At 42.7% G+C, this 27,147-nt stretch overlaps 1 protein-coding gene across 5 annotated transcripts in view; it reads right to left on the reverse strand.

The window, feature by feature from the left end:
* LOC129817225 (MAM domain-containing glycosylphosphatidylinositol anchor protein 2-like) overlaps positions 1 to 27,147 on the reverse strand; it is a 341,866-nt gene that overhangs the window by 96,541 nt on the left and 218,178 nt on the right. For 3 of the 5 annotated variants that reach the window (XM_055872257.1, XM_055872256.1, XM_055872255.1), the window contains exon 9: positions 18,249 to 18,569. In XM_055872257.1, coding sequence (XP_055728232.1) covers positions 18,249 to 18,569 — 321 coding nt within the window. The remainder of the gene's footprint in view (positions 1 to 18,248; positions 18,570 to 27,147) is intronic. The other 2 variants (XM_055872258.1, XM_055872259.1) reach the window with 1 other exon arrangement.

Here is a 27,147-nt window from a genome sequence, read left to right on the forward strand (position 1 = left end):
AAATAAAAAAAGGGTCAGTTTGTCACTTTCACAAGGTTGGAATGATAACATGTTCAACTACTGTACTTAAGAAGTTGACTCCAATCTAGATTGTGCCTTTAGATTTTGAGAATAAAGAAGAATTTAGATTTCTTTAGATTTCTTCCACTAAGGAAGAATTTCTCGCTTCTCTAATTGACGTCTCAAACCCCAGCCTGGTCTGCTTGGTCTGTTTCGCAAGCATTCCCAGAAGTCTTGCGAAGCTGCACCTCTGGGTTTAGAAACTCTGTGGGAACATGTTGGCACTGTACAGCAACATAGGTAAGGCGCCTGGATGGGAACTGAGTATATTACATACACTACATGACCACAAGTATGTGGACACCTGCTCGTCGAACATCTCACTTCAAAATCATAGGCATTAATATGGAGTTGGTCCCCTATGCTGATATAACACACTCCACTCTTCTGGGAAGGCTTTCCACTAGATGTTGGAATATTGCTGCGGGGACTTGTTTCCATTCAGCCACAAGAGCATTAGTGAGGTCAGGCACTGATGGTGGGCAATTAGGCCTGGCTCGCAGTCAGCGTTCCAATTCAACCCAAAGGTGTTCGATGGGGTTGAGGTCAGGGCTCTGTGCAGGCCAGTCAAGTTCTTCCATACCGACCTCGACAAACCATTTCTGTATGAATCTCGCTTTGTGCATGGGGCAATTGTCATGCTTAAACAGGAAAGGGCCTTCCCCAAACTGTGGCACTAAGTTGGAAGCACAGAATTGTCTAGATGCTTGGTCATGGAAACCCATTTCACGAAGCTCCCGATGAACAGTTATTGTGCTGTTGTTGCTTTCAGAGGCAGTTTGGAACTCGGTAGTGAGTGTTGCAACTGAGAACAGGTCATTTTTACGCGCTACGCATGTCAGCACTCGCCGGTCCCGTTCTATGAGCTTTTGTGGCCTACCACTTCGCGGCTGAGCGATTAGACGTTTCCACTTCACAATAAAAACATTTACTAGCAGGGCAGAAATTTGACTAACTGACTTGTTGGAAAGATGGCATCGTATGACGATGCCACGTTGAAATTCCCAAAGCTCTTCAGTAAGGCAATTCTACTGCCAATGTTTTCCTTTGGAGATTGTATGGCGGTGTGCTTGATTTTATACATCTGTCAGCAACCGGTGGCTGACATAACCAAATCCACTAATTTGAAGGTGTGTCCACATACTTTTGTATATATCGTGTATATGAAACCACACTGAATACACAACAGAAATACTAGTGCATAACAGTTACAATCGATCTGGATACAATGCATACTATGTACTGTACCTATAGAACAATGACCCTCTCCTCCCACTTCTGTAAAAATATGCCCCTCATCTCACACCTGTCTAAATGTTCTAAAAAAATATGAAACATTTTGACACTAACCCTCCTTTTCAATTTCTACACATAGCAAGCAAAGTGTTTGTGATGTCCAACCTACATGGGTAGTTGGTGAGACATAGTTTTCATGCATCAAATTTCTATTCTGCCGCCTATTTCTCAGCGGAGCCGGTGTCAGCCCGCCTTACCACATCAGCAAAGCTACCACCTTGTCCTCGACTGACGAAACACCGTCACAGGCAAGGAGGCTATTTCACTAGCAGCCTTCCAGTCCCGACAGAGCCCTCTCTACCCGGCCCGACAATGACAGTGGCCTTGCTCCTCCTCTTCTTCCCTCGAGAATAGTGACAGTTTCTATAGTTAGAGTGCGAGCCCTCCTTCTCCTCCTCCTCCACTCCCAGAAAACCAAGCTGACGACTGCCAGAGACCAAGCAGCGCTCACGAGAGCGACGGCCATTTTCTAAACACTGGTAAACCTACGAGTGACGAGACGAATTGCGTGGAGTCCGAGTTCCAATGTGTAGGCCTTAATATAAATAGCCTCCAGATAAATACTGTATACAGTATATAGCTAGCCTAGTAGTCTAGACTGCATTGTCGGCATAATGAAACAATCCCTAGTAAGCTATTCTTTTGACGGTGGACTGATTGTATTATTTGCCATTAATAGACTGGCTTTACACAGCACAAACTTTATATCTAAACTGCGAGAGAGATAGGCCTACAGGACAGCTGTATATTATAAATATATATATTGGTTACTGATTAGTATACTGTTGCATATAAATTTCATTTTACAATCTGCAATGTTTGAATTTCCCATTTTAATTATTGAACAAGTAAATACATTATTGTCGCCAGCCAGCATTCTAAATAGCAGCATTGCGACACCGTAAGCCTATAGCTTCATGAAACATAAACAGTAGGAGAAAATGACAACCAAATAAAAATAAACACGTATCCATTAAAGCAAAGCTATAGGCTACTACAAGCACTAGCGCCACATCATCTGATAGTCTATCGTTAGGCAGCCGAAAGAAGTCACAATTTCAGAACCATGGACAGCGATCGGTAGTCTATACTTTGTGAGTAGCTGACACATTTGTTTTTTGGGTCCAGAGAAGCCGCGCTGTGCCAGTGTATTTAGTACTCTGTGACTGGTAAAAAGGGCCATGAAAATATACACTGATATGATGATTGATTAATCAATGCTTAACCTCTAATAACTGGCTTCACTATAAACACTGCTTTGGGAAGTTGGTGCCAAAGAATATAGTTGTCTGCCAAGATATCACTCATTTGACCCAAACGTGTGTGTGTGTGTGTAAGCGGTGACTTCAGACATGTACTGTAGTCCTAATCCTTACCTGACTGATTCCTGGCCTCATCTATCCATCCACTTCAGCTCTATCCATTTCAGACCTCCATCAGTGTATCACTAAAACCTCTTAAAGCCACCCTTATCCACCTTTACTGGTCACCATGGAAACGTGGACACACAACTACGTCAACATAGCTTTTAGACCAGTAGGTCTGTGCAGCCTCAGGATGTATCCCAAATGGCATCCTAAGCCCTACACCCGTAGGAAAAAGGGTTCCAAAAGGGTCCTTTGCAAGGCAAAGGGTTCTAGCTAGCACCAAAAAGGGTTCCCTGTATGGAGACAAATGGTTCTACGTAGCACCTTTTCTTCTTCCTGAATATTCCTTCCCTCACCCCTGAAAGTGGCCTGAGTTTTCTTCACCTACCATGGCGGTGGTTGTTCAAAGGTTACTGCTACTCAAGGGAACAAACATGTTGTTATTACTGGTTTTACTTTTGACTCTGAGTGAAGATGGATCTTCAGGGCAGAGGAATACTTTTCATTGAGGGACTATTTCTTTAGTCTCTTAGGATGTAACAGGGGAAACGGTATAGAGACACCTTTTACTTATGTAAAATATTACACTGTCGGTTTTTAGTATTCAGATTATATTCAGTTACTGGCACAGGTAATTTGAATGTATTAGCCGTCGGTATGACTCACGTAATAGTATGGAGGGATGATGATTAATTCAGAGGAGGATAGTTCAATTTACCATCTTATTAGCTAGATGAGTTTGTGTTCCATGGTGCACATTATTCTTATCGAAATGGCTTTGGAGATAGATCAGAGGGTTTTGTTTGAATATATGGAACGTTCTCTCTTTTGTTTGAATATCTGACACCTTTTATGTAGCTGTATGCAGACGGAGGACATATTCTCTTTATTCATATCCTATTAGAGGAACAAAATTCAAAGTTTTCCATGGTATGGGTAAATCTTATTAGGGTAGTTTAATCTTTGTTCTACCTGCATGTTTTCCTGATGAAGAGAAGCGGCATGGCATGCTTTCTCTTCTGCAGGCACAGGCAAGCCTGCCTAACAGATATTTTCATTAATGCAGCTGATTGCAGAGGGATGCTAAAAAGCTTTTGAGGCCTTTGACAGACCTTTGAGTTAGTGGCCGCTTGTTATCTTGTTTGCTTCTATTCCAGATCGAATTGTGCTACCCTAAAACAAAACGGGAGTCTCGCTGCCGCTCCCTTACGATACGAAGGCAGGCTGGATTATCATGACCTATCGCTCCTGGTGAGAGTAAATTGATCTCTGCTGAGAGAAGAAGAATGGAGGGAAGAGGAGCTGCATCCGTTCAGATCCTCCGCTGAGAGAATAAAATAAGCAGAAGAAAGAGAGTGCAGGAGTGGGCCAGACCAGGCAAGCATTCACAGTGGTGGAAAAAGTACCCAATTGTCATACTTGAGTAGAAAGTTACTCAAGTAAAAATGAAAGTCACCCAGTAAAATACTACTTGAGTAAAAGTCTAAAAGCATTTGGTTCTAAATATACTTAAGTATCAAAAGTAAATGGAATTGGTAAAATATACTTAAGTACCAAAAGTTAAAGTATAAATCATCATCTTTCGCTTACAAGTTCAACACTCTAACCACGAGGTTACCTGTCGCCCCTCTGATTGAACCACCTGAGTGAACCACAGGGAATTGGCTCTAGCTCAGCACCAACACACCTAATTAAAAACGTGGCTACATTACTTTTCAGAATATGCTGTATTCAACTTAAGATCTGCTTCTTCCCACATCATTGCATTGGAGATGCTGTGAGGCACAATATTCACCTTAACTCTATTTTCCTCCCCACACATTGCATTGCAGCTGCCCGTGTGTGAGGCATGAGGATCTACAGTGTTGTTGTAGAGCGGGATTCCCAAAAGGCAGCCCGTGGGCGGTGATTTTACTTCTCCCCCAAAGTTTTCTGGGCAAAAAATGTATGAATTATTCCGACCCCTTCCCCTTTCCATTTTTTTTTACGTTACAGCCTTATTCTAAATTGGATTAAATACATTTTTCCCTCATCAATCTAAACACAATATCCCATAATGACAAAGTGAAAACTGTTTTTAGATTCTTTAATTTAAAACACAGAAATACATTATTTACATAAGTATTCAGACCTTTTGCTATGAGACTCTAAATTGAGCTCAGGTACATTCTGTTTCCATTGCTCACCCTTGAGATGTTTCTACAACTTGGAGTTCACCTGTGGTAAATTCAATTGATTGGACATGATTTGGAAAGGCACACATGTCTATAAGGTCCCACAGTTGACAGTGCATGTCAGAGCAAAAACCAAGTCACGTGGTCAAAGGAATTGTCTGTAGAGCTCCAAGACAACATTGTTTCGAGGCACAGATCTGGGGAAGGGTACCAAAAAAATTCTGCATCATTGAAGGTCCCCAAGAACTCAGTGGCCTCAATCACTCTTAAATGGAAGAAGTTTCTTCCTAGAGCTGGCCGCCCGGCTAAACTGAGCAATCGGGGGAGAAGGGCCTTGTTCAGGGAGGTGACCAAGAACCCGATGGTCACTCTGACAGAGCTCCAGCGTTCCTCTGTGGATATGGAAGAACCTTCCAGAATGACAACAATCTCTGCAAAACTCCACCAATCAGGCCTTTATGGTAGAGTGGCCAGACGGAAACCAATCCTCAGTAAAAGGCACATGACAGCCCGCTTGGAGTTTGCCAACTTTCACCTAAAGGACTGTCAGACCATGAGAAACAAGGTTCTCTGGTCTGATGAAACTAAGATTGAACTCTTTGGCCTGAATGCCAAGCATCACGTATGGAGGAAACCTGGCAGCATCCCTACGGTGAAGCATGGTGGTGGCATAATGATGCTGGGGGGATGTTTTTCAGCGGCAGGGATTGGGAGACTAGTCAGGATTGTTTTGGCACACAGCCAAAACAACGCAGCAGTGGCTTTGTGACAAGTCTCTGAATATCCTTGAGTGTCCCCGCCAGAGTCTGGACTTGAACCCGATCGAACATCTCTGGAGAGACCTAAAAATAGCTGTGCTGCGACGCTTCCCATCCAACCAATCTGCAGAGAAGAATGGGAGAAACTCCCCAAATACAGGTGTGCCAAGCTTGTAGCGTCATACTCAAGAAGACTCGAGGCTGTAATTGCTGCCAAAGGTGTTCAACAAAGTACTGAGTAAAGGGTCTGAATACTTATGTAAATGTGATTTTTCTGTTTTTTTATATTTATACATTTGCTAAAATTGATAAAACTGTTTTTGCTTTATCATTATGGGGTATTGTATGTAGATTGATGAGGAAAAACAAAACAATTTGCTCAATTTTAGAACAAGGCTGTAACATTACAAAATGTGGAAAAAGTCAAGGGGGTCTGAATACTTTCCGAATGCACTGTAGACTGAACAAATATATGTAAACGTATCATGTAAAGTGTTTGTCAAAAGTAGATCGATTTTGGTTGGTATCCCTGAAAAAATTGTCTTTCAACTCGCCAGATTGAACCCGTTTTTTATTGTCACTCTGAGAATAATTGTTCCAGATGCAAAATCCATGTCACTCCACGCGGCCAACCTTTTTTCATTTGGAAAAATATTCTGTTATATTTTATTCTGTAATATTACATTATGTTTTTTTACTATAAAATCAGTGTGTTTTTACTGTGATAAGGGCTAAATTAATAAAAGCCATAGGCTTCTACAATCAAGTGCCACTGCGGAGGTTAATGCCTTTCTGACGATTGTGTTCAACAATATAATATAACCAGTTGATATTGCGGATTCAATAAATACATTTTAAAATGGCACTTGTTTATTATTGACTGAATTAGCAATTAGGATATATTTGTAATGGTTAGGATAAATTAGGCATTGTTGCACACAGTTGGCATATAGATAAATGCCCACATTTCTTTCTGGCCTTGTGTTCTAAAAATAGTTGTATTCAGTTCATAAATATGGATTCCCCCTGTGAAGATTTTTTCTTTCAGACAGGCAGGCACCCATCCACACACACACACACGCACACGCACTCGCACATACACCGCAGGCTTCAGAACAGCCCCTTAGCTCCAGTGCAGTACTGTACTCCCTTCCATTGAAACCCCACTTCTCCTAAAGATGTGACATTCTAAGATGGCTTAACGGCTAATTAGCAGAAGGCTAATTTATTCCCGCTAGTATTCATTTTGTATTCATTAATGTAGATTTGAATGGAATATTTAAAATCAAAGACTGGGATTCAAAGCAGTATCACTCATTCACAGAGATGGAAGTTTTTCAGGAGAAAGTAGAAAAAAGAACGAGTGAATGAGGGAAATTAAAGCAATCCATGCATGGCGCCGGGTGAATGCATACGGTTTCTCTGGCAAGTGATTATAGGAAATAGGAAAACTTAGGGAAAGGGTTGATTCTATGACTGTGTGCCATAAATTCTATTGTTATTGGTGCTTTAAAGTTTCCATGGCTCGAATCCCCATTGTTTTCTCACATGGCCCAGTTAGTTAGTTAGTTTGGCCCTCACATGTTCAATCAAAACTCTTGTACTTATTCCCTCTAAAGCCAAGAAAATACTCACTGACCAGATAATCACAAACAGGAGATTTTCTATTGAAAGTGCTCCTTAGTCCAAAACCAGGCTTGATCTGTATCCAGGAAACCCGCCCTAGGTGTGTATATGGAACACACCGTAATAACCCTTTATAGAACAAGTAATCAATCACAACATGACTATAATGGAAGTATGATGGAGTAGGAACTCAAGTGACCACAGTTATTGGGGAAGAGGGGACATTTAATTTTTGTTCCTTTTTTTTAAGGTATTATTTTGACATGGCCATCACATCTGAGTTCAGTCATTAATGAGTTGGCTCTGTGAGGAACATTAATGAAGTTCTGATGTGCTTTGAAGACTAAACAGCCAATTGTCATAGAATTGATTGTGATTATAACGCTGATGACAGACAACACATATCAAAGGTTAGCGGTTGGGCTTGGCTCCGCACTGATGCAGCGGCTGAAACAGTAAACAAAGGATTTAGCCGCTATGAAGATCATTCACCTCACCTCACTCTCTACAACAGGAGTCCCCAATTACATTCAGCCTTGGGACAATTTTTCCTTGAGCGGATGGTTGGGGTGGTGGAACATAGTTATAAAAAATGAGTACACTGCAAACGAACAGCAAGAATCCCAAACGGATAAAGTATTTGCCAAATAATACATAATAATTTCAAAACTTGATTAGCCTACATTGGGATACAATCACATATGCCGCTCTATTTATGCGTGGGAATTCTTGGGAACAGATTTCCTAAATTAAAGTCACTTTGAGCTGATTTCCTGATGAATTTACAGTCTTTTATGTCCAACAACGAAAATTATACTGAACAAAAAATATGAACACAACAATATCAAAGATTTTACTGACTTACAGTTCATATTAGGAATATCAGTCAATTGGAATATATTCATTAGGCCCTAATCTATGGATTTCCCATGACTGGGAATAAAGATATGCATTCGTTGGTTACAGATACCTTAAAAAAAGTAGGGGCGTGGATCAGAAAACCAGTCAGTGTCTGGTGTGACCACCATTTTCCTCATGCAGCGCGACACATCTCCTTCACATAGAGTTGATCAGGCTGTTGATTGTGTCCTGTGGAATGTTGTCCCACTCCTCTTCAGTGTCTGTGTGAAGTTGCTGGATGTTGGCGGGAACTGGAACACGCTGTCGTACACGTTGATCCAAAGCATCCCAAACATGCTCAATGGGTGACATGTCTGGTGAGTATGTAGGCCATGGAAGAACTGGGACATTTTCAGCTTCCAGGAATTGTGTACAGATCCTTACAACATCGGGCCATGCATTAAAATACTGAAACATGAGGTGATGGCGGCGGATGAATGGCATGACAATGGATCTCGTCACGGTATCTGTGCATTCAAATTGCCATCGATAAAATGCCATTGTGTTCGGTCCGGAGTCCCCGGCGACGATCTACGGTCCGGAGTCCCCGGCGACGATCCACGGTCCGGTGCCCCTGGCGAAAATCCACGGTCCGGTGCCTCCGACAAAGATGCACGGTCCGGTGCCTCCGGCGAAAATCCACGGTATGGAGTCCCCGGCGACGATCCACGGTCCGGAGCCTCTGGCGACGATCCACGGTCCGGTTCCTCCGGCGACGAGCCACGGTCCGGTTCCTCCGGCGACGATCCACGGTCCGGAGCCTCCGGCGACGATCCACGGTCCGGAGCTTCCGGCAACGATCCCCGCACCAGAGCCGCCATAGAAGATGACGTAACGTATCTGAGAGCGGAGTGGGTACTTCGCCCCGCACCGGAGCCGCCCCCGACGGTAGATGCCCACCCGGACCCTTCCCTATTGAGTCAGGGTTTGAGGTCGGAGTCCGCACCTTTGAGGGGGGGGGGGGGGGGACTGTCACACCCTGACCATAGAGAGCTTTTTATTCTCTATGTTGGTTAGGTCGGGGTGTGACTAGGGTGGGTTATCTAGGTGATTTATACATCTATGTTGGCCTGGTATGGTTCCCAATCAGAGGCAGCTGTGGGGCACAACAAACCGAGCAACCGAGTTGTCTCTGATTGGGGATCATATTTAGGCAGCCATTTCCCCTTTGTACTTTGTGGAATCTTGACTATGTATAGTTGCCTGTTAGCCCCATTGTTAGCTTCACGGTTCATTTTGAGATTTATTGTTTTTGTTTTGCTGTGAGTTTCACCTATAAATAAAAGATGTGGAACCCAGATCACGCTGCGCTTTGGTCCACTCATTATAACGATCGTGACAGATTCTGATCAAAATATGCTTGTTGTCTTTATCAAACTAATGTTTATGCATGTTTTCAGTGTGGAACCTTTCTATGTGTAGGGTGGTTATAGCCTAGCCTTAGGCTAACCTGTTCTAAATGGCACTAGCAGTTTGCAAGTAGCCAAAGTGGAAAATAGACAGGACGTAATTATTCCAAAACTGCAGTTCGTTGTTGGAACACATATTTCCCTACTTCAATCAACCAGTCCATTTTGAATTTGTGATAAAACTGTTGTTATTTCACAAGGAATGTAGCTTGTGTATCCCATCAGTTAGATACATTTTATAGGCATTTATTTATGTAGGCCTAATGGGAGCATGTGTGCACACTCAGGATGCATGTATAGAGGGAGCGGTCGGAAGGCAATTGAGTGAGTGAGACACCCAATTGAGTGAGACAGAGGGGAAAGGGAATTTAGAGAGAAGAACTGTGTGCTGCTTAGCTTGGTTTGTTGTGCCCCACAAAAGTACTTGTTGGCCTATGGAACGATAGAGTCAAAGCAAGACAAAACATCTTCAAGACAAAACGTATATTATTCAAAGCAAATTCTACCAAATAGTTTTATAGTATCTCTGGTTAAAGATTGAGTTTCGACGTCCGTCTTACTTATTTTTTTGCGCTGTCACAGTGTCACCATGAAAATGTTTAAAATGTCTCAGCAGCATAAATATTTGATGCAATGAGGGTGGAAACAGCAGAGCTGTTTTATCCTGTTACAAATATCCTGTACTTTTTCATTTTGCGCATAGCAGTGGCGATTTTAGCATGTAAATCTTGGTGGGGCAAAAAAATGTTAAAGTTGAATGCATGTCAGCAAAGCCACAACACAGCACTAAACAATACATTTACTGCACTATAACGGTGACAAACAGTGCCCAAAAGCTGTTAGGGCCTACATAAAGCTGTCCCAACAGCAGTCCCAACACCTTACCACAGCTACACCTGGCTATCAGCAGAGCCTTCCTTGTCTGGCAGCGAAACAGTTCATTCAGCCTCATTTACTGCCTTTAAAAAAAACATAGCTGATATGGCTGACTTGCTAAAACAAATGTGGTTTCTAATGACATTTGAGATGTACAAACTATGGCATAAGCGGACAACAAGCGGATAAGAGGCAATCCATAACTTCGATTAAGACGTTCATGAGCGAGCTAGGACGAACGTAACGTTAGTCAATATAACTATTTGTTTAGCACTTGTCACGCCCTGGCCTTAGTATTCTTTGTTTTCTTTATTATTTTAGTTAGGTCAGGGTGTGACATGGGGAATGTTTGTGTTTTGTTGGTTTTGGGTGTTTTATGGTAAAGGGGTTGTTGGGTATAGTATATGGGTTTGTGTGGAGTACATGTGTCTAGTGTTGTCTATGTATGTTTAGTTATCTAGGAGAGTCTATGGTTACCTGAATGAGTTCCCAATTAGAGACAGCTGATTTCGGTTGTCTCTGATTGGGAGCCTTATTTAGGGTAGCCATAGGCTCTCATTGGTTGTGAGTAATTGTCTATGTCAGAACGTTTGTAGCCTGTTGTATGTGCACAACGTTTATTAGCTTCACGATCGTTTGTTGTTTTTGTTAGTTTGTATTAAGTGTTTCGTGTTTATTTTTCGTCATCTTTTAAAATAAAAGAAGATGGCTTACTTTCCAAATGCTGCGTTTTGTTCCATCAATCCGCCACACGATCGTGACAGCACTTTTGAAATATACAGCGAAAGAATTCAGAACATGGGCTGTTCTTACAGTGGTCACCCTGTACACCAAGTCAGAACCGTAGGATAAATAAAACTTGGAAAAGAGTTCCTTAATCCCATATTTGGGACCACACAGCCACTGTCACTGATTCCTTCCAAACAACTCGTTGAATTTGCGATTTCGAACTTGTTGTGTAATGTTTATGTCCAATGGCCAATGACCACCGATACGTTTTACTGATAATTACTCTTCATTATTTCTCTTCATATGACAAGGATTAAAAAGGATTTGCCAGTAGATTGTCAACTTGATTCATGATGATGAATGCTAGCTAAGATTGTGAAAGTATGATGTTGACATGATCAGTCCAATCAAAGCTACTGTACATATAACATGATTTTATGTAATTATATCTGTGGTCAATGACCCTGAGCCTTCTTGGATGGGCACTTCTATGGCAGCAGCCGAAGGGCTAAAATTTTCACTTGACAGTGACATGAGTCCCCATGAGTGACAAACATTGAGCCAATCACGGAGCAACACTCTGTATTTTCTGCTGGCTTGCCCCACCACCACAGAAAGCACTGAGCTAGGCTGAAACACCTGCATTTAGGAGCGGCCTTACTCAAGAAAACAAAAAAGAGAGCATGTTTGTATGTAGCTTTATTAACTCAATGATATATATAATGATATATATAATGTACTGTATATACACTGCTCAAAAAAATAAAGGGAACACTTAAACAACACAATGTAACTCCAAGTCAATCACACTTCTGTGAAATCAAACTGTCCACTTAGGAAGCAACACTGATTGACAATACATTTCACATGCTGTTGTGCAAATGGAATAGACAAAAGGTGGAAATTATAGGCAATTAGCAAGATACCCCCAGTAAAGGAATGGTTCTGCAGGTGGTGACCACAGACCACTTCTCAGTTCCTATGCTTCCTGGCTGATGTTTTGGTCACTTTTGAATGCTGGCGGTGCTCTCACTCTAGTGGTAGCATGAGACGGAGTCTACAACCCACACAAGTGGCTCAGGTAGTGCAGCTCATCCAGGATGGCACATCAATGCGAGTTGTGGCAAGAAGGTTTGCTGTGTCTGTCAGCGTAGTGTCCAGAGCATGGAGGCGCTACCAGGAGACAGGCCAGTACATCAGGAGACGTGGAGGAGGCCGTAGGAGGGCAACAACCCAGCAGCAGGACCGCTACCTCCGCCTTTGTGCAAGGAGGTGCACTGCCAGAGCCCTGCAAAATGACCTCCAGCAGGCCACAAATGTGCATGTGTCTGCTCAAACGGTCAGAAACAGACTCCATGAGGGTGGTATGAGGGCCCGACGTCCACAGGTGGGGGTTGTGCTTACAGCCCAACACCGTGCAGGACGTTTGGCATTTGTCAGAGAACACCAAGATTGGCAAATTCGCCACTGGCGCCCTGTGCTCTTCACAGATGAAAGCAGGTTCACACTGAGCACATGAGCACATGTAACAGACGTGACAGAGTCTGGAGACGCCGTGGAGAACGTTCTGCTGCCTGCAACATCCTCCAGCATGACCGGTTTGGCGGTGGGTCAGTCATGGTGTGGGGTGGCATTTCTTTGTGGGGCCACACAGCCCTCCATGTGCTCGCCAGAGGTAGCCTGAATAAGCATAGGCCATTGTCTCCTCTAGTTCATTTTACTTTTATGATGTTAGCAAAATGTCAACAAGTGACAATGTTTGAAAATTATATTTGACATAATCAGAATTATGCCTCAATCAATTGACTTGATGGAGCAGCTTCTCACATAAGCTTTTCTTTTGTCGACAGGTTGGTTAGTGGTTAAAATATATATATCTTTATGATTGAGGGTTAATTACCTTGTATTAAGCCATCGAAATGTGATAAGCCTGATGAGTTTGCTGTTTGTGAAGAGAATATAAAAGTTTAATCTATCAAGACACGTGGAGCGGGCATGGCAAGGACAGCTGGAGCGCACTTGATTGATAGGGTAAGGCATGAATAGTCAGTGAAAATGGTGAGAAACATATCCTACTACCTTCCCATTAAAATGAGATGAGAAAATGATGGTTAATATAGCTATTATGTGACCCATTTTAATCTGATTGATATTGTAAGGCAAAAGTGTGGTTGCGCAACATTGCGATGTTGGTCCATTTTCATGAATTTCGAACCAATAGCATAAATTATTAAAATCAACACATACATTTAAGGATAGTTGATAGTACATTTGTGACTCGTTTCAGGAAACTGGGCATATGTCGCGCGTCACTACTTCACAGGATACCCATTTGAATATAAATATAATTATTTTTGTATAAGTTTTTGGACAGAAATGCCTTCTGTAACATGTGCACTTTCATGTGCCTTAATAACAAACTTTTATGCCATCTATAAATATGAATACAATTGTTAAACTACGAGCCTACCTGGTGTAGCGACGGAAACGGCGTGGATCAGAAAACCAATCAGTATCTGGTGTGACAACCATTTGCCTCATGCAGTGCGACACATATTCTTTGCATAGAGTTGATCAGGCTCTTGATTGTGGCCTGTGGAATGTTATCCTACTCCCCTTTAATGGCTGTGCGACGTTGTTGGATATTGGTGGAAACTGGAACACGCTGTCATACACGTCTATCCAGAGCATCCCAAACATGCTCGATGGGTGACATATCTTACAGAGCATGTGAGCGGAGTTGAGCGGTCAGAAATCCCGTTCATCGCTCATGGAGTGGTGCTTGCGCTCCATTCCAGCGCAGCATTTCCTTTCGCTCACAGGGGAAAAAACTGCCACTCCAAATTCACTTCATTCATTAAAATCACAATTTAACCAACACCATCTATTTTTGTGAATACCTGGACCTACCATTTGGTTTTGAAGTATTGAAACCAAACCATATGGATTTGAATGAAAAGTATTTGAATACACTTGAAAAGGTGAATGTAAACTTACGTTATTTCAAATAGGCTACATGTCATATTAAACTGCATAAAAACACTCTAAATAGGTCAGGAGCCAGACAGAAGGAAGAAGGAACAAAAAATAATCATTCAGGCTATATTATTTCAATTATTTCAAGGCTATAGCCTACAAAGAAATACATTGTGAAGCATTTGCGAGTGTGCGACATGGTAGGGACATAAAGAGGTCAGCATTTGTGACCGACCAGCTCGATTCGGATTTATGTAGCAAAATTTGAAATTGTGTTTTTTACATTGGATAAAAGTAGAGATTCAGAGCTAGAAAATTAGATATCATACACTACAGTTGAGGAATAATAGGAAAGTAATTCTGCTTTGAAAGTTGATAAACTTGTAATCTCACTTTGACAAATGGCCCTTGAATGTTTTGGTAAACCTACTGGAGAGCTCTTCTTTGTCTACACCCATTCAGCATCGTTCACACCCTCTTAAGCCTTAGCCCCGCCCATCTCTAAGGATTCAGATGTGAGGCCATGTACGAAACCACCAAAGATTTCAAGACTAAGGCTGGTTTATACTACGGGTGTGCCCTGGGTGTTCGTAAACTCAGAACGTTGTCAGAATGTCCGTTCGTAAATTCAGAGAGTTTCGCTCTCAGAGTGTTCAGAGTGCACACTGGACACTCTGGCCGAGGAGTAGGGTTGATCCGAGTGTTCTGACCTAACAGCAGCAGTCAAACTCCCGAGATAACTGGCTAACGTTGGCTAGCTTGCTAGCTACTTCCAGACACATGAGAGAACAACTAACTCTGACCCTTTCACTCACCTTAGCAGAGCTGGTTAGAATGTTATGTTATCCAGTGGTGACTGTAACTGTGCTGCTGTCAACAATTTAATTACACTTTTTTGCTGACATTTACTGACACCGGCCATATTCAACGGGTGTTGAGTGTTTCTTAATTTCGTCAGTTATTCTGCGCTATGGCACACTCAGAGGAGAGTGCTCTGAAATCGGAGTAGATAGCCAGTGCGAATTTACCAACTACTTCTATCGACAGTTGCCGCAGTGACATGATGAACATTCTATTGAAATGGTTACTTGCATAGTGGAGTCTTTTGTTTAGACATGTAGCTAGATAGCTAAACAATGAACCATAATCCCAACTCATAACATTACTACCCTGCATGAATCTGCAAGTAACTAACCAACCAACCAGGTTCAATGTTAGCTAGCTAACATTAGGCTATAACTAGCAATGCAAATGGCTCTGAGATACGAATAATATTACTACACAGATCATACAAGTAACGTTAGCTAGCAAGCCAGCCAGCTAACGTTAGCTAGCTACCTAACAGTACACTTTAATTTGAAACGAAAACGGCTTTCTGACAAAATTAGGAACCTGTAATATCTGAAAATCTAGCTAGCTAGACTATCTTACCCATATACATGGATGGTCACTTCTCCCTCTCTGTCACGAATGCCCTGGTTGCTCTTAGTTTGAAGATGTAAACCGGAGACAGGTGTTTTATACAGCCTTCTGTGTGTTCTCTTTTCGACCCATATTTGCAAACAAAGGCCAGAATTTTCTCCATCTCCGTACCTATCACTGGGCCTTCGACTGATTTCAAAACTCGGTCCTCCAGAAAGTGGAGAGCAACACTTTGATATCTTTAAAAAAAAACTGCGTTAGAATGGATTACCTACAAATACTGACCAGCTCATGTTATAGACAGAAGCGTGGCAGACCAATCCGAACTCATCTCTCGGCATGTCGAGCTCATCCATTATCTCAGCCAATCATGGCTAGCGGGAAGGTTCCTGCTTTTTCCATGGCTAACTAGGCTCGTACTTTAACAAATTTCATTTGTATTTACAGATGGCATACACGTTTATTATTAATGCACATGAAAGTTCACATGTTCCAGAAGGCATTTCTGCCCAAAAACACATACAAAAATAATTATATTTATGTTCAAATGGCTATCCTGTGAAGTAGTGATGAAACGAGTCACATTTTGTTGTAGTAAATCATTATAGTTTATAAATTGTGCATTATAGACCGTGACTTACTTTGAATAAATAGAAATTAAACAAAAAATGACTAAGTACCTTTGAATTCATTTTTAGAATTCATTTTTAGAAACATGAGTTTGGCTTCAGGCTCATGCGGTGGTGCCTGGAGAGCAGGCCGGCAGCAGAGAATAACCTCTCCACACTTGCAAAGCCACTGGAGATCCATTTGGCCATTCTTGCCAGGCTGATCAGAGATGCAGAGTTCGTTTTTTAAATTTTTTATATTGGTAGGCCTAAAGGTTTTTCGGCAAAATATGCAAGGACTATTCGGCCAAAATCAATTATCGCCTATTGTATAGACAATAGAACAAAAATTAAAGAAAGGTTTAAGAGATATGATTTTTAGTTCATAAATACTTTGCTACAATGACACACTTAGTTATCTACCCACCTCATTCCTTATTTTAGCATGTGCATGTAGTAAGTACACCATCATCATCGCTCCTTCAAAACTTGAGACATCTGTGGCATTGTGTTGTGTGACAAAACTGCTAGTTTTAGAGTGGCCTTTTATTGTCCCCAGCACAAGGTGCACCTGTGTAATGAGCATTCTGTTTAATCAGCTTCTTGATATGCCACACCTGTCAGGTGGATGGATTATCTTGGCAAAGGATAAATTCTCACTAAAAGGGATTTAAACAAATTTGTGAACAAAATTTGAGAGAAATAAGCTTTTTTGTGCATTTTATTTTAGCTCATTAAACATGGAACCAACATGTTGCCTTTTCATTTTTGTTCAATATAATTGAGCTACTCATGATCTACTCATTGACAGCCCACAAACTACCAGATATGCAGTTTTCTGCAAAGTTGCAAACTTTGGTAGGCTGATGGAAGGCAACTAACTGTAAGTCAGCGGGAGAATCTCAATTGAATACTCCTCGTGCCCTCTCTCCTTCTAAAAATCCATTGGATGAGAAAGCCAGAGGTCCTTCCCTACTGACCTTCTCCTCCAATGGGTTTTTAGAAGGAGGCGAGGAGAGAGGACACAAGCAATTTCAATTCTACCAGATGCTGTGATACAGTGAAGCCTAATCAGACATGCCCGTGCTCATCATACCTCTGACAGGTAAAGTGAAATTACAAAATTGGTTTGTGGTGCCCACCTCTCAAATGATATATAACAACACCCTGAGAGCATCAGACATGAAACAACGATACAACAGCACAACCAACATGTATTTTGCAGGTGCATATTAATTTTAAACACCAGTGGTGCAACTAGAGCTTTCTAACTGCACTGAACCAAAACTGTGGCGTCGGGAGGGAAGCAACACTTTCCAGCCGGCAAAACCATTAATCTTGAGGCGACAGGGGGAGGGGGTGCAACATGTCATCTGTTAATTATTATTTAACATATAATATGGATCTAATATGGATCTCATTTAATACAGACTAGCTCAAAACATTACTAATTATTGAAAATGACAAATTGCCCAATGGATCATTATACTATTTTGGTAATAAAGTGGGGTTATAAAAACATATGTTTGCTCCCCTATTTTGAATGTGGGGATGCATCTGCTCCATCTGCCCCATTACTCAGGCGCCTATGTGAGTGTGCATATATGTGTGTCCTGACAGTGCAGCTATAGAGGATGGGACTCATTTTAAACCCTTCCCTTCAAAGGAACATTGGATGGCTGTGGGAGGGCGAGAGGTATGGAGTGGATAGAGAAAGAGAAAGAAAGAGAGAGGGATGAGATCCATTGAGGCTGCTGTAATGTTCTGTTACACACATAATGTAAGTGCACAGAAGCACATACACGATTACACATTCAGTGCGGTCTGGTCTGAATGAGGCTATTAAGAACAAGGCAAATAGACAGAACTACCACAAAACCGATCACAGACAATCCAGACACAACATACAAACACCGAAACACAAAACATAAGAAACAAGCACCAGAAGACCCCCAATCAAACACAAACAGACATCCTCCACACAATCCCACCCACACATACCTACCCCACACAATCCTCCAGACTCATACCATTACCCACTACTCACATTGTACGATGAGCTCCACCACAGCTTCCCTGGGCTTCACATTAAACCCGTTGAACTGGCTGGTCTGGCAGCGGTAGGAGCCGGTCATCTCTCTGGACACGTTGACAATCCGCAGCACCCCGTCGTAGCTCTCAGCCTGCAGGCTCCCATCCGGCATGGGCACCTCTTTATCGACCCGAGACCACAGGATAATGGGCTTGGGCTTCCCTGAAACCAGACACTCGAGCTCCACCGTGTCACCCTCCCGAACCACCAGGGGGCTCTTACCCCGTGGCACTGTCAGGTTGGGGGGAACTAAGAAAGAGAAAAACAGAGGAGGGACTGATATGGGGCTCTAGAAAGTCGGTTGGCGGGGTAAGGGGGAATGGTCGACGGGGGGAGAGGGGGAGGGATGGGAAAGCGAATGAGCATCCATGTTGCAATGGATTTGATGGAGTTTGAGTTGAGTGCTCGGCCACATACACACATTGCTAGTATGACTTGAGTTGAGTCTCGGCCACACACACTGCTATTATGGAGATCCATGCCACGGAGAGAGTTGGAGTGATGGCTGTTAGCTTGGATTAAAGTAGGTAGGGAACAGTATGACCATTCACCAAACATGGTGATCAGCAGAGAAAGGGTTAAATGTAAGTAAGCAATGGTAAAACAATGGACAATGCAATGAAGAGCTGACGCACAAACAGACGTCATGAACGAAGGTCAAAGAGGGGAATCAATAACTAAAATGCATCAGAAATCTGATAGATTTGCTTCCAATAAGATCAGACTTAAGGAGTCAGGTCTTGTCCTCTCTAAACATGAGGCAAAAGAGGGGAACTTCAACCACAAATCTATACCAAAGAGACCTTCTCTCAGTCATTATCACTACCATGACCATCACCATGACTATCATCATCATCATCATAAATCATTCAGTTTAGTTTTCCAGGTAAGCCAGGTGAGCACAACTTCTCATGATAAGTACTGACCTATCTCTAAAGGTAGACTCAGTGAAATTACATTGTCATGAGCAGCACCGCAGACATACTGTCTGCAAGACGTCGGTCTCAAACAGCCACACACAATCTCGGCGCATGTGCATGGGTTCGCTTCACGCTGTACACACCAAAACCAGGGGTTGAAACCAAAATGATTTTCCAATCACTTTGTTCTGAACAGAACCAATGTTTTTTTTTCATTCCCTTCCACTGTTCCAACCAGAAAAGTTCTGAACCGGTTTGAGCCCCAAAAAAGTACCAGTTTGTATTGTTCCTTTCTGTTCCATTTTAAACTTCTAAAATATATATATTTTTTTAACATTTCACTCAACATTTAATTACTTCATCAATCAATGTGGATAGAGCAGCTTGCTGTGGAGTGGGTAAGCGATATAATGTATTAGAACGTTGTTAAGAGCAAGTTGTATTTTGCAGTAACAGTATGTTTAATCGTAATGAAAGACAAACACACACACTGTGCTCACAGTCACAGTGTGGGGTGCGAGGGTGAGGAGAGAGCGAGAGGATGGAGGGAGCTTGCCTTGAAGCGCTGGGCATCTTGTTATAACATGCATTAGGCCCACAGAATTATACCTACGAAGGAGCAGCTTCTATGGAGGAACTTTGAATCTCTTTGAACTTCCAAGTTGGTTCAACGTTGGACCAGAGAAAACATTAGCGAGCTAGCTAGCTAACAGATCAGAACTAAACTCAGGAAAAAAAAGAAATATCCCTTTTTCAGGACCCTGTCTTTCAAAGATAATTCGTAAAAATCCAAATAACTTCACAGATCTTCATTGTAAAGGGTTTAAACGCTGAATTCCATGCTTGTTCAATGAACCATAATCAATTAATGAACATGCACCTGTGGAACGGTCGTTAAGACACTAAGAGTTTACAGACAGTAGGCAACTAAGGTGACAGTTATGAAAACTTAGGACATTAAAGAGGCCTTTCTACTGACTCTGAAAAACACCAAAAGAAAGATGCCCAGGGTCCCTGCTCATCTGCGTGATCGTGCCTTAGACATGCTGCAAGGAGGCATGAGGACTGCAGATGTGGCCAGGGCAATAAATTGCAATGTCCGTACTGTGAGACACCTAAGACAGTGCTACAGGGAGACAGGACGGACAGCTGATCGTCCTCGTATTAGCAGACCACGTGTAACAACACCTGCACAGGATCGGTACATCCGAACATCACACCTGCGGGACAGGTACCGGATGGCAACAACAACTGCCCAGAGTTACACCAGGAATGCACAATCCCTCCAACAGTGGTCAGACTGTCCACAATAGGCTGAGAGATGCTGGACTGAGGGCTTTTAAGCCTGTTGTAAGGCAGGTTCTCATCAGACATCACCGGCAACAACATCGGTTATGGGCACAAACCCATCATCGCTGGACCAGACAGGACTGGAAAAAAGTGCTCTTCACCGATGAGTCGCGGTATTTTCTCACCAGGTGTGATAGACGGATTCCCATTTATTGTCGAAGGAATGAGCGTTACACCGAAGCCTGTACTCTGGAGCGGGTTCAGTTTGGAGGTGGAGGGTCCGTCAGGGTCTGGGGCGGTGTGCCACAGCATCATCGGACTGAGTTTGTTGTCATTGCAGGCAATCTCAATACTCAAGACATCGTCCTCCCTCATGTGGCTCATCCTGACATGACCCTCCAGCATGACAATGCCACCAGCCATACTGCTCGTTCTGTGAGTGATTTCCTGCAAGACAGGAATGTCAGTGTTCTGCCATGGCCAGCGAAGAGCCCAGATCTCAATGTCATTGAGCATGTCTGGGACCTGTTGGATTGGAGGGTGAGGGCTAGGGCCATTCCCCCCAGAAATGTCCGGGAATTTGCAGGTGCCCTGGTGGAAGAGTGGGGTAACATCTCACAGCAAATACTGACAAATCTGGTGCAGTCCATGAGGAGGAGATGCACTGCAGTACTTAATGCAGCTGGTGGCCACACCAGATACTGACTGTTACTTTTGATTTTGATCCCCCTTTGTTCAGGGACACATTATTCCCTTTCTGTTAGTCACATGTCTGTGGAACTTGTTCAGTTTATGACTCAGTTGTAGAATCTTGTTATGTTCATACAATTACTTACACATGTGAAGTTTGAAAATAAACGCAGTTGACATTGAGAGGGCGTTTATTTTTTTGCTGAGTTTAGAATTAAAAACCCATCTTACATTTTTGCAGTTAATAAATTCAATGTGAAACGTGGTAGCTATAGTATCTTTAACTAGGAATTAAAAAGTACATTCATTCTTCTCTAATAAACATCTCACCTTAATTTATGAATTACACTTGTAATGTCGTCAGTAGGCTACCATAACCTATGCTTCAGATGGGAAGGGCAGGTAGCCTACACACACACACGCACACCCAGTGTCAAAGATTCCCAGCTGGCAAGCAGATGCTGGAATACGTTTCTGAGTGACAGAGTGAGGGCTTTGCATAGGCGCTTTGTTGCAATTTTTGCAGAATGTAAAATAATGTTAATAACCAGTTCCTATGCTTTTAAAATAACAGTTCTGTTCTGGAACAGTATAGATCACTTTTGTTTTCGGCTCGGGTTCTGTTCCTCAAATTATTTTGTTATTTATTTTCAGTTCTTTTCCCTTAACCGGTTTCAACCCTTGACGATAACAGCAGAGAAGTTGAACCTCGTGCGTCAAGTTGTTGGCCCGGAAATTGACCCATTATGCTGTTTACTTTCTGCATCTATGTCATATCGCTGAGTCTACCTTTAAGCACAACAACAACAAATCTAGATCAAACAAGACCCAGAAAATCGGATCCCACACACAGTTAAGGCTTCTCCTAAACTCTGAGGATACAAACCATTCAACAAAAAGTTATTCCTGAACTCTCTACATCCGGTGATGGATGCAGAACCATTAGTAGGGTCAAACAACAAAGTTTGTCCCTATAAATATGTAGTTAGAGGGGAAGTTGAAGGGCCAGTAGTGAGTGGACAATGAAGAAACAGGGGCAATGTTCAGAGTAAAAGGATACATTCCTACCGAGAGGTCTCCATTGATTCCCCTGTGTGTGTGTATGTGTGTTTGTGTGTATGTGTTGTGTGTACGTACTGTACATGCACGCGTGCAATTGTGTCCTGGGGCTGAGGATAAAATACATGGGCTCTGGCAGGTTGGATCAACGGGGTAATCTAGTGGGCTGGACACAGTAAAGTTGTTCTATTAGAAAACCTGCCTATAAAACACAGCCTCTTTGTGTGTGTGTGTGTGTGTGTGTGTGTGTCTAAACTCAGAGACAGATTTGCAGCTCTGATCCAAATAAACATTGCAATAAACACCAACCAGTCATGAAATCATACCCAACAAACCTCAGACATTACACAAAGCTCCAGCTCCTGACTTCAACACAACCCTCGATGGACTCAAATGATGTTGAAATTCCACCCAATCATTTGAAGCAATATTGAAACTCCACTTCCAATAAATCTGTATGATGATGATAGTGATGAAATAACAGTCAATCTGACCCAGAATGAATGAAATCACTTTTTTTCTGACCCCGGTTACGTGATCTACGTGATGTTCGGTCTGAACCTAAAGACTCGCAAATAAAACACCTGTTTCACCAAGTCTTCTTAAATGGGAAGACAGACGGGTACAATGAACACGGTACGTAACTAGTAAATGTCTATTAAACCACAACACATACATCAGTCGCTGATGAAGAATTTATCCAACATTTAACCACGTCCATTACTTGTTTTCACTAGGGACATTACTGCAACAATGGGTAGTAAAAAAAAAGAGTAACCACTATCAATGGTCAAGCACTAGCAAAGTACATAACAAGATGGATTAGAGTCATTTTCTCACTATCTCTAGCGATCACATAACACCAATCCATGACACACTTCCATAGCATATTATCCCCTTTTGCTAATTTTACCCAGTTCTGAATATCCAGTGTGGCAATGCAGCCACATGTTTGGACAACAGGCCATTAGAGTTTCGACATGAGGCATATTCTCTGAGTTTCCATACCAACATGAAGGACGTCTTTCCACGTCTCTCTAGCCCAGTGGGTAGTTACAGCTGCTGGATTGTGCTCTTGGCTGGAGAATGCCATCGTAATGTAACCTTGCGGAGCTGTCGCTGTTGCTGCCATCATCCTCGTGTGGCAACACACACACACTCTCTCTGTCACTGGTTGGTGTGTGTGTGTGTGTGACAGTTAAAGAAGCACACGCATCTTGAACTGCGTGTGTCTGCTGAGGTGTGTGTGCTCGCATGCATGTGCAAGGTGTGTTTGAGTGAAAGGGTTGATTTCCCCACAGACCCTCAGTGCCAGGCAGGGGCCGGACCCTCTGTTTGTACCGCAGCCAGGCTGTGCCTTCCAGGGATCTGCCACTACCACCGCAACAGACACCTGGCTATGTGAGCTGACTGCCAATATGGAATGTTTGTTGCTTGTTATTTTTATACAGCTCAGGCATATGTGTGGGGTCAATAGGACTGCACGCATGACACAAAAAATAAACAAACAACAACTCAACTGGCCTCTTTGGGTGAGTGCTGTGACATCACTTCCCATTGCTATGGTAACGCTGCACTCTGCTCAAGTGAGTGTGTTTTAGAGAAAGACAGAGAGAGAGAGAGAGAGAGAGAGAGAGAGAGAGAGAGAGAGAGAGAGAGAGAGAGAGAGAGAGAGAGAGAGAGAGAGAGAGAGAGAAAGAGACAGAGAGACTGTGTGTGATGGCTCTAAGCCAGTCACTCGACTGCTCTGTGACAGCGCTCTCTGTGGAGCCACTCCTCTGAGCTTCACCCCTGTGGGGACAGTGTGTGTGTTTTTGTGTGTGTGTTGGCCTTCAGGAATATACTGTGTCTGTCCTGCGGGGGCTCAAAAGGGCTTAGCAGGCTGACAGACCACGAGGGCACAGGGGAGAAACTAACACCACTCACAGCCACTGAGGCTCCACACACAGGGGCATTCCTCCAGGCCTAGATTGTGTGTGTGTGTGTGTGTGTGTGTGTGTGTGTGTGTGTGTGTGTGTGTGTGTGTGTGTGTGTGTGTGTGCGTGCGTGCGCGCTTGGGTGAGTAAGTGCGAGCGTGCGTTCATGTTTGTATGTGCGTGAGCCCTGATGCCTATCGCGGTGCTTTCTTCTCCCAAGAAACTCCACACTGAACATCACTGAAAGGTTTGTGGTCTGGCCATATGAGTGTCACCACGGAAAATGAGATTCTCCACAGGCATGATGATTGTCATTTCACAAACAGGGGCTCACAGCAGCCTCCTCCATCATCGAAAGAGGTTTTATTGTCATGGTTAGACTTACAGACTATTTTACAACAATAAAATCTGATCTTTTAGAAGAGGATTTCATTAAGCTGACGTACAATATGCAGTTCATTAGGTACAAGTCAACCGCAATAGAGTGGGTACAGTTGGTTGAATCGACAGATAAAATAGAAACTAAATACAGTGACTCACTCAGCCCTACCTTCAGTGAGTCAGTGTGGAAAACCAATCCCACAGCTACCAACTGACCCACGGCAACCACAACACAAACAGGTACAGGGCTGCCCCGCTCATTAGGCAGGATTAGGCGTCCGCAGATTGGCGAGGGCTCCGCCTAATCCTGCCTAATGAGCGGGCCAGCCCTGTACCTGTTTGTGTTGTGGTTGCCGCGGGTCAGTTGGTAGCTGTGGGATTGGTTTTCCACACTGACTCACTGAAGGTAGGGCTGAGTGAGTCACTGTATTTAGATAAACTGAGCAAGACTCATCTGCAACAAGACATAAAACCTAATTAAATTCTGCCCCAAAACAATGACAATTTCTCTCAACCAGTGGCGTATTTGCTTTTTAGGTAGCGCTGATGCTGACCTATGATAAGCAGTGCCCACTTTGTCAAAGGCAGCGACGCAACATATTTACCTTGTCCATTCCCAGCACGCCTCTCGAGGAGGCTGTTGGAGAGACGCCTCACTGCGGCACTCCACCAACATGCAGTATTATTTAAAAAAATCTAACATAAATCATGTATAGTAGCAGATATACAGGGCATTTGGAAAGTATTCAGACCCCTTAACGTTTTCCACATGTTGTTACGTTACAACCGTATTCTAAAATTGATTAAATAAATACAAATGATCATCAATTTACACACAATACCCCACAATGACAATGCAAAAACAGGTTTTTAGAGTGTTTGCAAATTTTCCAAAAACCTGAATACTTATATAAATGTAATATTTCCTTCATTTAAAAAAAAAACAGTTTTTGCTTTGTCATTATGGGTTATTATGTGTAGATTGGTGAATAAACAATACAAACATTTCTACAATTTAGAATAAGGCTGTAATGTAACAAAATATGGAAAAAGTGAAGGGGTCTGAATACTTTCTGAATGCACTGATAGGATATTATAGAAAGAGTATGTGGCCTTTTCTGTAGCCTGGAGACATCAAGCAGGTTTCTCCAATCAAATAGCCTGACGTAAATGGCGCCCAATCAAATAAAAATATGCTGACATGTTAACAAACAACATATCCTAAAAACAGGACAGGTCAAAGTAAAATGGACAACATGGTATGGACAATCAGGCTACTCACAACTAGTGACCAGGAGTTTTATCCCGTGGGCTAAATTGTCATAATCTGTGGTTTCAAGTTTGTATCCTTAAAATGTTTTATGAGCTGATCATAGCGGGGAAAAAAATACTTCTGCATTTCCCGCTGTGTAAAAACATTGTAAATAGGCTCAGGATAACTCCTTCTGAGTGGCTGATATTCAGAGCTCAAAACGCCTAATTTAATCCGGAACCAGGGCTAAAAAAGACAATGCAATGCCTGTTTTACAAAAGGTGGGCCTACCACATGGATGGGCATTCATAAAATTATTTTGCAGGCCGACATGGTAGGCTACACCCAGTAAGCACAGACCAACACCTACCACATAGATGGGCATTCCTAAAATGTAATTTCAGACGACACTGTAGGCCAGGGATCTCCAGTCCTCTGGGTCCTGATTGGTGTCACACTTTTTCCCCCAACACATCTGACACCAATAATCAACTAATCATGATCTTCAGTTTAGAATGCAATTCGTTTCATCAGCTGTGTTGACTAGGGATGGGGAATAAGTGTGACACCACTCCGGCCTGAGGACTGGAGTTTCCCTGCTGTAGGCTGTACCTGAGTAAGCATGGACTGAAGCTGATGCCTTTTGGACATATTTTTTTTGGTGCAGTCTGGACTGGCATGATTTCCACGTCCATTGAGAAAATAATTGGTCCACTCCGGACCAAATCTGAACCAGACATATACGTCTATGTTCGGTTGGACCAGCCTTGATTTGGCCCAAATATAGACTACTATAAATTACATATTTTCAGCTTTCATTCAGAACCGAAAATGAGGCTGATTTCAACATCCGGAAAATGTGTATTTTCAATACACGGAAAATACACATTTTCAACGTTCGGGAAAATACCTACTTTCAACTTTCATTCAGAACTGAAAGTGAATCTGATTTCCATGTCTGGAAATACATCTTTACACCTTTCATTCAGAACCTACATTGAACCTAATTTCAACGTCTGGAAAAATACATATTTTATAAGTCTTTTCAACAACATTTGGTTACTAGGAATATTCTTGTAGGGGTGGCAATTCTTTGTCTCCCCTAGGGCTGCAGAATGGCCAGGACTGGCCCTGAACAGGTAACTGAAGGTATCATGAGTCAACGTGAATATGCCATCCAGGATTCCTTTATCAGGCTCAGTGAGCCGGACTGAAGGCCTAGAGCAGATCAACAAACAGTTCACATCACATCAGCAACGTCTGCAGTGGCAGCCATGACAGTTCACTACAGTCACCAGATAACATGGTCACTGGGATGATCAGAACCTCTCACTTCCTGTTAGTCC

The sequence above is a fragment of the Salvelinus fontinalis genome, chromosome 20 (assembly GCF_029448725.1).
Source record: "Salvelinus fontinalis isolate EN_2023a chromosome 20, ASM2944872v1, whole genome shotgun sequence".
Lineage (NCBI taxonomy): Eukaryota > Metazoa > Chordata > Actinopteri > Salmoniformes > Salmonidae > Salvelinus > Salvelinus fontinalis.